This window comes from Ptychodera flava, chromosome 13 (assembly GCF_041260155.1).
Source record: "Ptychodera flava strain L36383 chromosome 13, AS_Pfla_20210202, whole genome shotgun sequence".
NCBI lineage: Eukaryota > Metazoa > Hemichordata > Enteropneusta > Ptychoderidae > Ptychodera > Ptychodera flava.
In genome coordinates, this window is record NC_091940.1 from 37,622,391 (window position 1) to 37,637,247 (window position 14,857).

Here is a 14,857-nt window from a genome sequence, read left to right on the forward strand (position 1 = left end):
CTTTCATTTTATCAATTTTACAGCAATATTTGTTTTTAGCGTTGCTAAAATGTTGAAGTTAGAAAAAATTAACATATGTCAACAAACAAATGGTGACTTCAGTACTTCATGCAAAATAAATTGCTTCATGTCTGACCCTTGACATCAGCAAAACCCATTCTCCCTAATATGCATAGTGATCACGTGAAAGAAAACATTGGCCATTGGGTTATATAAATCAAAATACCACATTGCTCATTCAGTATAAGGCTCTGATCAGTGACTGGCTGGGTGGGGAAAGACGAGCGTAATACAAGGTTGTTTTAAGGCTAGGCCAGTGGCTTACCATTATTCTAAGGGGTGGTAACTGACAGCTGGCGAAAACCTGTTGTGTATTAGGCCTACCTGTGAAATTTCAAAATGTGTATTTCAACATAAGTTTTGGGGTTAGAGTTAATAACATCTGATACAACTGTAGGGAAACCTATCAGCTAAGGTTACCCAGAGGTAAAAAAAAACTTCTCTTTTACGCTCTTTCCGTATTTCGTTAGTATCGTTTGTTTTATTGTGATATTTGTTCTCAACTTGTGAACAAAATTTCTGGATTTGTAGAAAGTCGGACCCGCCATTTTACATGATATTTCATCGGCAGAAGGAAATTAAATTGAAAATCAGCAAGATAATATTACAACGATAAAAAACATAAGAGTTTTCAAACGAATGTTTCTAATCATAAAGAATTTTAAAAATTGTGCATGTGTTGGACTGCGATCTGCAGATATGCAGATGGTACTCAGAAAGTATTCCTTCAAGCTTGTGAGATCTAGGTAATTACTCCTATGTTTACAAATTAAATTATGTCAGCCTTAAAATTTAAATGATCATAACGTTCACATTTATGGGCTGTACTTTTTCTGTATTTACTTGGGTTGTCAATTCGAGTACCTTCAAACTCTACCTTTCTGAGCTTCCTGCAATATTTTCTGTAATAAGCCGTAACCCCTCGCTCGAAATGACGCTGACCTATCCCGCACTCGTAATGGTTTCTACCTCAAGGACTTCCGCATTTGAGTTTGCAATGGCTCATGCCATTGGATATTTTTCTACGCAGTGGCGATTCTAAACCAATCCACGGCCACATATCTTTGCGATAGTGGCGACCTTTTATGCGAATAAGCCGGCTGCAGGTCATCATTTAGTTTCATTCGAGTTGCAAGATCAGCTAACGGCGTTCGTGTTCGGTTTGCCACCATTTTGTGCGATCAGAATCGTGTCACTCCATATGGGTTGGTAAGTAGGCTTAAGTAACATAATAAGTAGCTATGGAAGAAAGATCGGGCGTCCACATTGATAAATTTTGTCGTCTCACACCAAATTTTACATGCAGCTGCGATGGAAATGGTCCCTACGCCTACTTTCGTGGCATTTACACACACATGAACTGGCGATGTCCTTCCCACTCACAAATTCGATCCTGGTTTCAGTTTACACGCGCATTTTTGGCATCTTTTCAAGAAAACCTAAATACTGACTGTCATTCAATGCTGTAATTTTGTCTGTCATGTATGCAAACTACTGAATTATGAGAATTTTCTCTAATTTATACGGATTCCAGTTGGAGAGTGTGTGGTCGATCTGTTAACCAAACAGAACCACTCTGGTTCTACAGAAATGCCGCATTTATTTACGTACTGAAGAGGCAACATTTAGCTTGATTAACTGCCGCTTATTTGTTTATGTCATCGACATTGAAATCAAATTGGTTTGACACATCAGTTTCTGCTATTGCAACAACGATTGACTAAGTAAACTACATCAGATAAATGATGATCGTCGATCGATCGGCCGAATGAGTGGTCTGACAGTCTGTAGTAAACTGCACTATGTATATACTACGAAACCATCGGCTAGCACACTGCAAGACACTCAGATGACAGACATAGTTTGCCACCGGGGTTGACATTGGCCATTTTGCCATTTGCCGGGCAACACTTTCAGCATATTACGACAGACTTATTGAAGAACTAAAGAGACGATTACAGCCGACACCGGAATCGTCGGGTACAGAGCAACATAAAGTGCACAGACTCACAGGTGCCTCAACACAATACAATACGTCTTTTGTGTGTCCCCGACGTGACATTGGGGTTCGCCTGGCAGTGTTTTATGTGCGCGTAATCTGTCAGAACAGAGCAGGGTGATGTCAGAGATATAGATAGCGACAGCATTTGTTTACTCGTTTGCAACATGCACGATCCGATTTCTAGTCATTTTTCTCCCTCTTTTCTTTTCACTTTTGTAACTCTGTGCCGCTAGAAAACAAACAGTAAGAGTGACCAACCCACCTCATGTTCATGTGTAACATCATAACCCATCAGTAGTTGTGGTTCCTAGAGGCTGTCTAGAAGGCTCTAATCATAGACTTGCCATAATAACATGTCCTCATCAGAAATAACACAACCCAGACGGTCTCCATTGGCCGATATTCAAGATGCAATGAGCAGTTCACGACAGTTAGCAACATCACCCTCACCATCTACGATAGGTTCATCTCAACAAATAGCATCGCAAAATAGTTCCAGTCAAACATCCAGTTCACTTGGTAAGTGGGATTAATTCAACTTCACTGCGATCAATACAGTTTTGAATGACATGACTTCAATTTCTTGGAGTGTCGTACAATTAATACTGACCATTCTTTGTTCAAAAGTGTGATTTCAGGAAACCATCAAACTTTGCAAAAGACCAAAGTAAATATTAAGGACATGTCAACTTGTATCTAGTTTTACGTTTTAAATCTATTTAAAATTCAGTGTTTGATTCGTTTACTTTCTTAGGAAAGTTAAACTTCCTCCCCAAAAGTAGTAGTACTAGTAGTATTGTAAGTTTGCTGTTTCCCATGTTTGCTGAAGTCCTGTTATTCACTGGCTGACTGTGACCTTGTCATCTTCAGTTGTAACAGTGCATAGGTTGAACTCTACCATTGAAAACAAAAAGCTGGATGTTGTCAAGTTTTTGTGGTGTATACCTTCACAGGGTTGAATCCTTTTACCACCAAATCTTGATACTATGCAATTGTTTTCAATCAGTAAAGCTAGACCACAAGAGTGAAAAACCAATAACAAAGGGTTAATTAAACTATAGATTTTAAATCATCTCACTTTATACTGTCATACGTACATGTGTTGTATGTTACAAAACCAAGTTTGTTGAAAGAGTTCAAGGTTTGTTGACATCCAATATTTGCTAAAAAATTATGATCACGGTTTTTAGCATAATTGTTATTCTGTAAATGTAGTGCAGATACCCGTCTTAAAATATTCTCATATGACCTTCAATGTTGTGTTTTCAGAGGCATGTGGCAATGTTGTCGCTGTCTACATTTATCTGTCTGGAATGTAAAGATGAGCAACTATATCTCAATAGCTGATTGAATGTATCACTGAAACAACGTCATACTGTTTTATCAATTTGTTGGTTTTTTATCACTGGTAAAGCAAGCAACTTTAGTATGCATGTTACGGGCAGGTTACTGGCCAAATATTACAGTGTTTTGATCTAGTATCATACTCTGTAATCCTAATTGTAAACTGTAATTTTTCTGGTGACATCTAACATGTGATAGGTAACCAGAGTGATTGATCTTGCCTTCGTTCATTATTGATTTGTAGTTTTGTCAATCAGCTTGTAGTTCTGTATCAGGATTTGTTACCAAGGCATATAAATTGTGAATATTAAATCTTTACTGCGTGCATGTGATGGTCAGTTTCCTTTGACTTGAGTATGTCCACCCACATGGTTATTTTTACCGCTTACACAACATTCTTTCAGTTTCTTTCCAATCAACCTCTGAACTTTTTGTGCAAAGTCCATGTAAAAACAAAGGTACAATCACTGAATCACTGATAATTAACGAAAAGAATTTAAAAGTACTATAACCCTGTCAACCCTAGTTTGCAATGTACAAATCCAACTATGCCATTGAGAACTGTAGGAAGAAACCAAAGTCTAGGGGTGGAAGAGTAGGAGGATCCACAAATTTACTGATTTTATCAGTCGGACAAGAACATCTCTGTAGATTTGATTGCAGTGTGAAAATATTTAAGGATACAGTATTTTTTGTTGGGTAGTCCCATGTGAATGATACTGTCATGCTTTTAAACAGGATTGCTATAAACACAGCATAAGAAACTGAGAGAAAATCAATATCAATTCATCAAGCTATTTAGTATCAAAATCTAATCACACAAGACGTCTTTGAATGTTAAAAATCAAATCACTGCAGTGACATTATAAAAATGTTAACTCCACAAAATTGTCAAAAAATCTATCACAAGGCATAGTAATTTTCATACAAATAGAAGTATTTCAATGAGCAAAATTGTCACCCATATCAATGCTTGTAATAGGGAGCTAGTAATATCTCTATACTGTGTAGGCGTAATGTTTGCAATGCAACCACTGCAGTAAACATCATTGAAATTCAACATAACAAAATATGCATAAATTAATTCTTGTGTTTTTAAGTCAACAAACATATGGCAACATGTACGTATGTATATAACATGTGAGTGGAACCACAGTAGGGTTCATTGAGCTAGACAACTATTGTATTAACCCAGTCCTCACTGTACATGTTGAGACATGCTCACAATGCCAACCCCTTCCTCTCAACTAGTTACGTGTGGAAACTCTGTCTTTTGAACCTAGCAAGGAAGAAACAAACATTTTATTTCAATAATTTTCTTTTCAAAGATAATGACCAGGTGTTGTTGTAAGATTTGTCATTATTTGTTGTTCTGATGATGTTCATTGCAGTAAGTGAAGTTTTGGTTCACTTACCATGAGCTCTCACTTACAGTATGGGCTATTTTGTAGGAGTATCCATTCATAACAGTGGTAGACAATAGGAGTTGTGCAGGGGTGCCAAACGAAACCCCACCCTTCCATTGTTATGCTGATCTGCATGCAATGAAACATTAATCTCAGAGAATGTCAAAGGTCTATTGACAGACTATAGAGGCTCCATTCTCAACATGATAGGGACACCATTCTCATGTAAATAGCACACTATTCATTACCGCAGCTATTATGTTAGCTTTCGTTCATTGATCTTTCCAGTGTAATAATTGAGACCCAGACTTACACTGACAGATATGCCATGCCAGGCTTTTGTGTGGTCGTCATTGTCTGGTGCTTTTACTCTGTAATAGTACTCTCTGTTTATGTGTCCAATCCATGGCTTCCCAGGTATGCAGTTGTAAGGCTTGTGAATGGCTGAACGCTTGTTGCGCACACTTTGCATAGGGTAATCAGGGCAGAGAACTGGTTACGAGAGAGTGAAGCCATGGGTACACCCTTCTCAGGTATGAATGCTTGTAAATCATCAAGGATGACCTTATTCTTGGTGTCAAATTGCCAGGACTTTGCCTAATTGATTTTATTGCCACATGTTACATATTAACAGGAACATTCCAATGTAAAGCTAACAGTTGTCACTATTTGTAAAGGTTGCATTGTAGAAGACACACAATAAACTTTGAACTCCTGTCCACACCATGACATTAGTAGTTTTGATGGATAATGTAAAAATGTCTCTTATATATTGGTGTGCTGTATCTATTGTTTGCCTTTGTTTTTATCCATTGTGGTACTTGACAATGACAAACCTCTTTGCCTGTATTGTTAGCTATCTTATATCATCTATTGTTGTGTTGTGTCTGGATTTTTTTTCTGTCACTGAATTTTCAAACTCTGAACTATTGAACTTTTGCAACTATTGAACAGTTATGTATTTAACTTTTCTCAGCGGAAAGAAATCCAACTGAAATAGAAAAGTGTATATTACAGTTTTGGACAGTTCCAATGGTGTTGCAAGATTAACTTCCCAATCAGTTTGTTAGTTCTATTACGCAGAACCACAAAATAAAATAAGTGTGTGGGTGTTGGACTTAGCATGTTGGAAGGTTCAAAACAGCCCATAAATATCTGGATTGACACACAGATACTAAAGTTCCTTGGCACCGATTCAGTATAATTATTGATGTGTAGTCTGTTGAAGTGATCTGATAAACTGTAGTCTGGATCATAATGGTGGTTTTAAGATGCAATGTAGGTATAAGAAGTCCAATTTTTGTGATAAATTTAGAAGATGTGTGTGGAATAATGTGTTTTAACTGTGTCAGACAGTGACCGGTCACTTGAGGTTGAATACACATGAAATGCCACCTAACTTCACGGGGATTCAGTATCATTTGAAAATGACATGCATTAAAGCAGGCCCACTCACTGCTTGAAGAAAAGCATTTTGTTGTAGTATGTGAATTTGTTCACTCACACGGCACAGTCTTTTAATTCTGATGATTCAATGCTGCTTTTTGGAAATATCAGTACATTCAATAAAACAGACAAAAGAAAGTGAAAAGAGGGCTGTTGATCAGTAGCCTGGTACTTAAACACAAAATTCCATGAAAATTTACTGGATCTGTCGATATAGAAAACTCACATGATTTATCATTTCTTGGACAAGCAGGTTGAGTGTCCTAGAAGATTACAAATTTGACCCAAATTGTGAACATTTAGCATGCACAGCCGTTCCTAGGAATAGGACAACAGTTTCATTCCTCGCAGCTATAAAACAATTTCAAGCTGTGAATTATTGCAATTTCGTCTTGAATATGTAGCTCAACACACTTCATTATTACATCATGTCTCTAAAACTCTGATATGGATGACATATCTAAACTGCTGATTCTGAGCATGTTCTTGACTTAAAGATGAAATATTACATTGAGTGTCCAGGATTGACCTAACTATGCTTGAAACAGATTGCAATTACGACATCAAACCAAAATAATTCTCTTCAATATGTTACTATATGGAGAAAGGTATGAATGACAGCTTGTAGCTTTATGTTTTATTGTTACAAACACTTCATTCATTGTTCCAGAAATCTTGATATTGTCTTCATGTAATAAACTGAACTTTGTAATTAAATGCTTTTTACAATTACTAATTTACATCAACAGGGGGCAAATGTGTAGTGGTCATAATTTTTGGATAAGGCTTGAATGATTAAAGGCTGGCAGAATAAGATGTATTGAGATTATAAGTGTGAACAAAAACAAACAAACACATGACATGTGTTAGCATATACCAACATGGAACTATTGTAACAATCTCTCAGTGGATCAAGTGTATACTACTATAATGTATATGTTTGATAATATAAGAGGTTGACACTATTTAATGCATCTAGCCCAATTGGGATCTGTGCTTTCTAGGTGGTTTTGTTGACATTATTAAATGCATGTAGCCTCAACTGGATTCTGTGCTGTCTCAGTGGTACGGAACAGTAGATTTATATTGTGTGTGTTCTCACTGGGTTACTGTAGTTTTTGTCAGTGTTCTCGCTGCATATTGAAACTAGACGCCTTCAGGTTTGTCTGAATAGCAGTTGTGTACTTTGCACATGGTTTTTCAATTACAGTAAAACTCAACATTCAGGAATTTGAAAAAATAGACAATGAATATGACATTCTGAAATAACTGTCAGGTATACCTATAGTTTGTATAGAGCATTTCAGATCGGCAAAAACAACTACAAAACTGGAACCCATAAATGTCTCTAAGAGATTGAGTGTTCTGTTTAATTGGTTTTATTCTAACGAACTCCCACAGCCGTCAGTAGTTATTAATAATCTAATACTGTGTAAAAATACTTATCATAGTTCTGTAAAGATCACAATGTTTGTTAATTTCACCAAACAGATATTTTATGAGACACAGTGTACAAATGCAATCTTTTCTTACATTAAGTGATATAAGTAATTAAAAGTATTGAGATTTTTTCACCTATAAAGAATGCAGTGTAATTATATAAATATAATAAATAACTATTTATGCATATTTGCCAAGTAAAACAAAAATGAACTGACATGTAAAGTTGTGCATGCATAATTAATAATTGTAATGATATCTGATATCTTTTTCAATTGTGATTGGTCCTTGTTTATGATCGATAGACACTGCTATGTTTACCTTTGACCTGCGACAACCTCAACGGCTGTGGGTCACCTTTTGACCTTACATACCATAGATTATTTGTAAATTACCAATTTAAATTACCAATTTACATTCAAAAGAATCTTTGTGTAGTTTTATTTCTCGAAAAGATCAAATTGAAATAAATTTTGAATTAATGATCATGACCATTAATTCATTTTCGCCCTTGTTTCATGTATTGTGTCTAAAACCGGGGTCGAACATATGCATGGTCACCCAACCATTCAGTATCTTTCAACATGTCAAACAATATAAATTGTATCTCGCATTAAACAAAATTCACGAAAAATGGCCGACTTTGTCCCTTTGATGAAGTAATGTGTTTGAGCAATATAGCGAAGACAGGTACAGCATTCATGCAGTTGATCCAGTTACTAGTCACATCACCATTACACCATAGACAGTATGTGGTTGGTCGTCATTCTTCTGATTTCATTGACAATCTCTGAGACATTGAAAAAAAATAAAATATGGATATTAGTCTTTGAGTGGATTCACAGATGTACATTATGTCTGTAACAACACTCTGGAATTAAAATGTCTCAAGTGATCGCAGTGTATTGATTTTGATTATGTCATACTGACAGTTGTTGTAAATTAGTCTGCAATTGTGTTAACATTTACATTCTAACATTTCAAAAGACTATTAATTTGCAGTTCTGAAATAACTCAGAAATATTCAGTTGTATGATATGTTCATTTTATAAAATAGAGATGGATTACAAACTACTTTAACAGGAAAATGTTTTTGAGAAAGAAAAGTAAATTATTAAACAGTAATCCACAAGTGTCACAACGTGTCACATTACACTTACACATACACAGCCATTGACAGCAGAGAGTATCTGGTCTCTGTCGTTAGCAATCACATGGTTGATCATACCACGGCTAGACGTGCATTTGTGGATGGCAGTTGGAAAATCTGTCACCTATATTGATGCCCAGACATGCCTTTTGTAAGTGAACACAATAGTATCACAACACAGCACAACAAAATGTGCTAGGTCATAGGCGAAGAGATCTGAAACTTGTATTTATTATCAGTCTGTTGTATGACTACATAACACAGACCATCTGCACCACAAGCAGAAGAGGTTTGAGCTTTACCCAGAGAATAATAAAGTCAGTCTAACGTGTCACACCTCAGGGGCTAAGTCACTGCGTGGAAAGCTTGTTACAAAATACCATTTCAATGCTGATATGTGCGACTGTACTCATATATGTTTACAGATATGCATTGACAGGCAAAATTTTTAAAGGTTAATACCCTGAATATTTCAAATCACATGTAATCCACAAAGTATAGCCTGTCTTAAATTTTCATGAATAATTGATAAATGTCATATTATTTTCAAGGAAAATAGGTGCTGAGAAGGTTGGGCATTTTGAAATCTTTGTGATGTAGCAGCTGGCAGTCACTTGTTAGAATACATTAGTTGTACACTGATACCATACATCTCACATATTAAAAGAGTAACTCTGTGAATAGACCATACTTCATTAAAATGAAAAGAATGGTAGCTGATTATACACGCTGGAAAGAAAATCTGTACCTCTGTCATTATTTATACACACTGGGCAATTTAGTCCGGAACAGGTGACTTGGCCCTGTGCAGATGTCCATACATGTATGCATGCATCTAATCTGAGTTTTTAATTTCATGTACAGACTACTTTTTTCAAACTTTTCACAAAGATAGCTTTTTTACATATACTATTATCAAAACATGTCAGATACATTGTCATAAACTTTGCAGCAACAGGTTGACTTTGGCATTCCATCATGGAGTGGAAATCAACGGTGGCTCATGAGAATAATCAGATGCAATTGTTTCATACTGTTGAACAGCATCACAGCCAGGCATTATTGTGCCGTGATCTATCTTTGGGTAATGCTAATTTAGAAATATTTAATAATTATGATGATGATGATGATACTAACTGTAATATTACTGGTATAACTACCTCGAGCAATAATGGTACCATAATAAGATTTAGGAGAAGTAGAAGCAGAAGAAGAAGAAATAAGTTAAGAAATTATGTAAAACCTTTATCACATCCACTGTAGCTACTGTAAGGATAGTAGCATTGACAACCAAAAATAACTTGAGTTACCAGATAAAGGCAAGGATCCTTCATAAATGATGAAACATGTATTAATATTGTGGTTGGTGTTGACATTCACTTTCTGGGTGTCAAGTGAACTTCATTTATCAAGACATGTCTCTTTATCATGTTGTCAAAAATGTTGCATTTTGAAGTTTTTTCTATGAATCTAATAATATTATGTTCTTTTCATATAACGAGAGAAATCCAGTGCTCTCTATGGTATTTGTATCCCAGTAATGCCATTGCCTGCAAGATATGTTTTACTGAAGTTTTAGACAGGCTGACATTCCACTAAATGATACCTGAAATTTCACGTCGGAATGGTAAACTTTCATATTAAATATGCAAAAGTCTTTATACAAACATATGGTAACCTTTGATCCAACAAATAAACATGAAAAATGTGACCTGTTAAGCGAGAAATTTGAAAGCATCTGAAACATATTTGGAGAGAACATTGATGCCGATAATATCATAGACATGCTCTACTGACTGTAATTGTGCATTATAACAATGGTACTGTCCATTTACAACTTTCAACAATAGTAGTTTCCACGATGAGTGTGTAAGGACTAACAGATTGTAGGCTATTATTCAATATTGACTGCAGAATTGAATATATGGAAATTACACATGTATTGTCAAAAGGGCGCAAATTACTGTTTAAATTACAGAGCCACAAAATTGATAATAAATTTTAGAATAGAGTGTTAGACTATTAATTGATGCAATGCATTGCTGTTAGGTCTTAAGGTGATATTTTCCAGCAAGATATTATAGGGTTATTCACAAAATACGGCCCTGTATGGACGAGGGCTCAGTGAGTGACGTATTGGACGAGCCGAAGGCGAGTCCAATACGTCACTCACTGAGCCCGAGTCCATACAGGGCCGTATTTTGTGTATAACCCTATTATTATACACCTCCCTCCATTAATCGTCCGTATAAACTAATTCTATGGTAAATTTTGAAGGATGCGGCACGCGCGATATGAGTGGAACGCGCGCGATTGTTGAAATAAAATTGCTACAAACCCCTGAAAATTGCGCGTCGCGCGTCTCCCGTATTCGGGACTCCGCGTACTATACAAAATACGGAAAGTTATTGGACGGACAAACTCCCATAGGTTACGGCAGTAGGTGTATAATAATCTGATATATCAGCGATGTAATTGACATAAAAGGTGAAGTTCAAAACCACAGTTTATGTAATAACAATTAAGTAAAATGTCAATTTGAGAATTTTTATGTGTCCAAATTGTCTATGTAGTTGAGTCCTGTTGCGTTTCCAAACACTTGTTGGTGTGAAATTATAAAATCTTCACAAAACTAGACTATTGAAAATGAACTTTTATGAAAATTAAATTGATTGGTAATGTTATACAATTTCATTCACCATATTGTGGAACTCGGCTTATGTGTTAAATAACCATTGTCAGTACAATTCTATACGTATTCATCAGAGAAATATTTATTACTACACATACCTACTGAACTAGAGTCGGTCTACTATGTAATTCTGTTGGACGTGTCATATATGAACTACTTGACAGGCCAGCGTACCTTGTTTCTAGGGATTGTGAATGCCATGCCAACAATGTAGTAAATGAGTGGAATATGTCATGGTACAGTGTGTTTAATTAACTTGTTTTGTTTGATCTCATGAAAGCTGCGGGCAGACACGCCATTCACCAAACCTAATAAATTGTATTTTGCACATAGCTGAGCACTGTATTGCAACATTTATAATGTATGTTATCATGCATAGCCCTGTTTCAGGCTGAAATGGAAATGTGATATTAACAATATAGAGCTTAGCGTATTCTTTGAAATAATTTTCTCATTGCATTGTGGGAGACCTGGTTTAAGGGTGTGTTCCCAGGTTACAACAAGGGGGGGCCTCTAACTTCAGAGTTTTTTGAACTCTTTTAAGTCAGTTTGGGAATTCTTCAAACTTCTTTGGGTCCTATACAAATACATGCAATATGTGAAAGAGCCAAAGGAATCATCCTTGAGTCAATATTATGATGGTTTTGCATAGGAAGTACACTTGTGAACAAATCACACCAACCAGATCCTTCAGATAGATAGCTGTATTTACTCATAGTAGCATTACATGCAAACATGTGAGTGTTCAGTCAGTAAACTATGTCAGGCATTGTGGAGGGTAGTAATACCCAATACTACAGTGAGCAGGGTGAATATTGCATATAGGAAGTGTAAGCATTCCATCATAGAATTTAGAAAGGCGCTTTCTCTGTCAACATAAAAAACCAAAGAATTTTTTAATGCACCAAGGAGAAGTGATGCATGTTTTCACCACAACACACTTAGAATAATTTTGTTGATGACATATGTTGGTATGTTAGGCAGACAAAACATACTTAAATCTCTTCTCATAAAATATTACAAAGATGGACTGTCGGAGTGAGCCCTCTGTCAGCAGCTATAACAAGACCATCCTTTCTTGGTACAAGGAATGCTTGCCTTCTGTATCGTATATGATTCTGCCCCTAGGCCCAACCCCATGCACAGTTGTCTATTATTACCATTTTCATAGAAAACTGACAGTTCATATAAATTTTAGGGACAAAAACAAGATCTTTCACACTTTCACGGCAAGTTTTACCATTTGAAAGAAGAAAGATGGAATCTTCAGATCTGCACTCACTTTGCTTGCACATAATTACCACAGATTTACAATATCATTAATATATTTTAATATTATTGCTTTAATGTTTTTTATCAAGCAGAAAAATATGTACTAATATAGGCTATTGCAATGAGCTGAAAGAGAGTGATTTGACAATATTGTTGCTGCTGATCAAACAGAAACATTAGGAATAACTTGCTTATACTGTACCTCGTGCATAACTTCCAATAATTTTTAATTTTCATGCAAAATGCTAGTCAATTGTGATGCATGCTCTTAATCATGTGAATGAGCCAAGGAAGTTTTCAATCATTGAAAGTTATATTTCATCATTGGAGTAAAGGGACTGATGCATGGCACCTGTCCATCCACAATAATAATCAATCCATCTTTATGTACTTGTATCACCTGTGTGTATTTTGTGACAATGTTTGGTAGTCTTTAGTGCAGCAGTGTAACTGTATGGCCAGCCTGAAACAAAGGTTATATATTAACCCTTTGAGTGCCAAAGTCAACTTTTGTTGCCCTGATGGAATATATATCGCCAACAACTTTTTTCAGATGTAGACAATTTTTTTCAGAATTTTCCAAAAAATTTGGTCAAAAATTGTAGCAAATGAAAAGTTGAGGCCATTTGGTCCAAAACTACCAAAATAAAATACAGCAAATTCGTAAAAATTGGTTAAATGTTACACTGAAATTTTGGTGGGAAAAATTACAGCACTCAAAGGGTTAATAGGAAATAGACAAAGTGGAAAAGTAATGTAGATGGCCAATTCCAACTGTTTTTAGTGCTTTGGCTGGATGCTGACCAGGCTTGCTACAAGTCTGTGATGAAAGTCATTTTCAATGTATTTGTAATTGTTTGTGTGAAAGTGTTAGAATAAGGTGAATATGACACAAGGGGGTTGTGCTCAAAATCACACTCATAGCAATCAGTTGGGGTTCACTTAACCATCCTGCCCAGACTCCACTCTGATAGCTTTTTCCATTAACTTCTGGTACTACTTGTATTTTGTGATCACATAAATTGAATAGTTTTTCATGGAAAAGAAAGAAGGATATGCACAAATGCAATTCCAAACAATGAACTGTTATTCAATGATATGAACCAAGTCCAGAATAAGACATGCATATGTGAAGCCATGAAAGAACTAGATGCAGTACCATACATACCTACCCTATCCAGCCCCACAGCAAGTGATACTTTTCCAACAGCACAGACATAAAAACCATGTGTTTATTGAGGAACATCTGTCTTTATCTCCAATATTGAAAATCTCCCTTTATGCATGAAATTGTGCAACTTTACAGAACAGGCATTTTTGCCAGATAAAGTAGTGTAACGCAGTTGCCAAGACTTCATGAAAAAGTGCATGCATTTGCATTATCTTGTTCAGATATTCTTGAAATCAACTGAACCTCATTGCAGACTCACTTCTATCTCAAGAACATCAAAAGTTTCAAGTTGTGCATTTTGTTACACTGGTGCTTGGAAGAGCTGATGCAAGTATTAGGGAAATGCTGACAAGTTCATGCAGATTAACAAGGCCAATAGATACTACTGTCATTAGGATATTGACAGAAATATGGACAATGCAAATTACATGTATTCCATGCTGTAATGGTGCACCACGATGTGCTGGTATGCTAAAACACCAATCAAATGCATAGTAAAGGCTGTTAATTTATGCAAAGTGTAGTGATGGGTATTATTTAAATATGCATATATTATCAAAATGAGTGATCAATATTGCATGTGAAGCTACCTTAGATCGTGCACTATATAAGTCAGGCTGTACACCAAAACACAGCACCTCCAGTGGTTAGTACTCCAGTACATGCAGTGTTTTAGTACTGCAAGTATTTGCTAAGAACTGTGTGTACTGCAGTTTCTGATGTACAAACTTACTGCATGTGCCAATCTCTGCATAGCGTATAGTGGGTGTTCTAGCTAGGTTGTGACCTATACTGAATGTCGGCTAAGTACACAGCATATGTTGCATGCTAGCCATCTCACAGTGTAATCCTGTGTAGCAGCTACAATGTGACA

The 14,857-nt window shown here is 36.0% G+C and overlaps 1 protein-coding gene across 2 annotated transcripts in view; it reads left to right on the top strand.

The window, feature by feature from the left end:
- The first annotated feature begins 1,155 nt into the window (after positions 1 to 1,155).
- The window catches only part of LOC139148371 (ataxin-1-like), a 38,508-nt gene continuing 24,806 nt past the window's right edge, over positions 1,156 to 14,857 (top strand). The window contains exons 1-2 of one of the 2 annotated variants that reach the window (XM_070719795.1): positions 1,156 to 1,269; positions 2,296 to 2,581. In XM_070719795.1, the coding sequence (XP_070575896.1) occupies positions 2,416 to 2,581 (166 nt within the window). In that variant the 5' untranslated portion in view covers positions 1,156 to 1,269; positions 2,296 to 2,415. The remainder of the gene's footprint in view (positions 1,270 to 2,295; positions 2,582 to 14,857) is intronic. The other variant, XM_070719796.1, reaches the window with a different exon arrangement.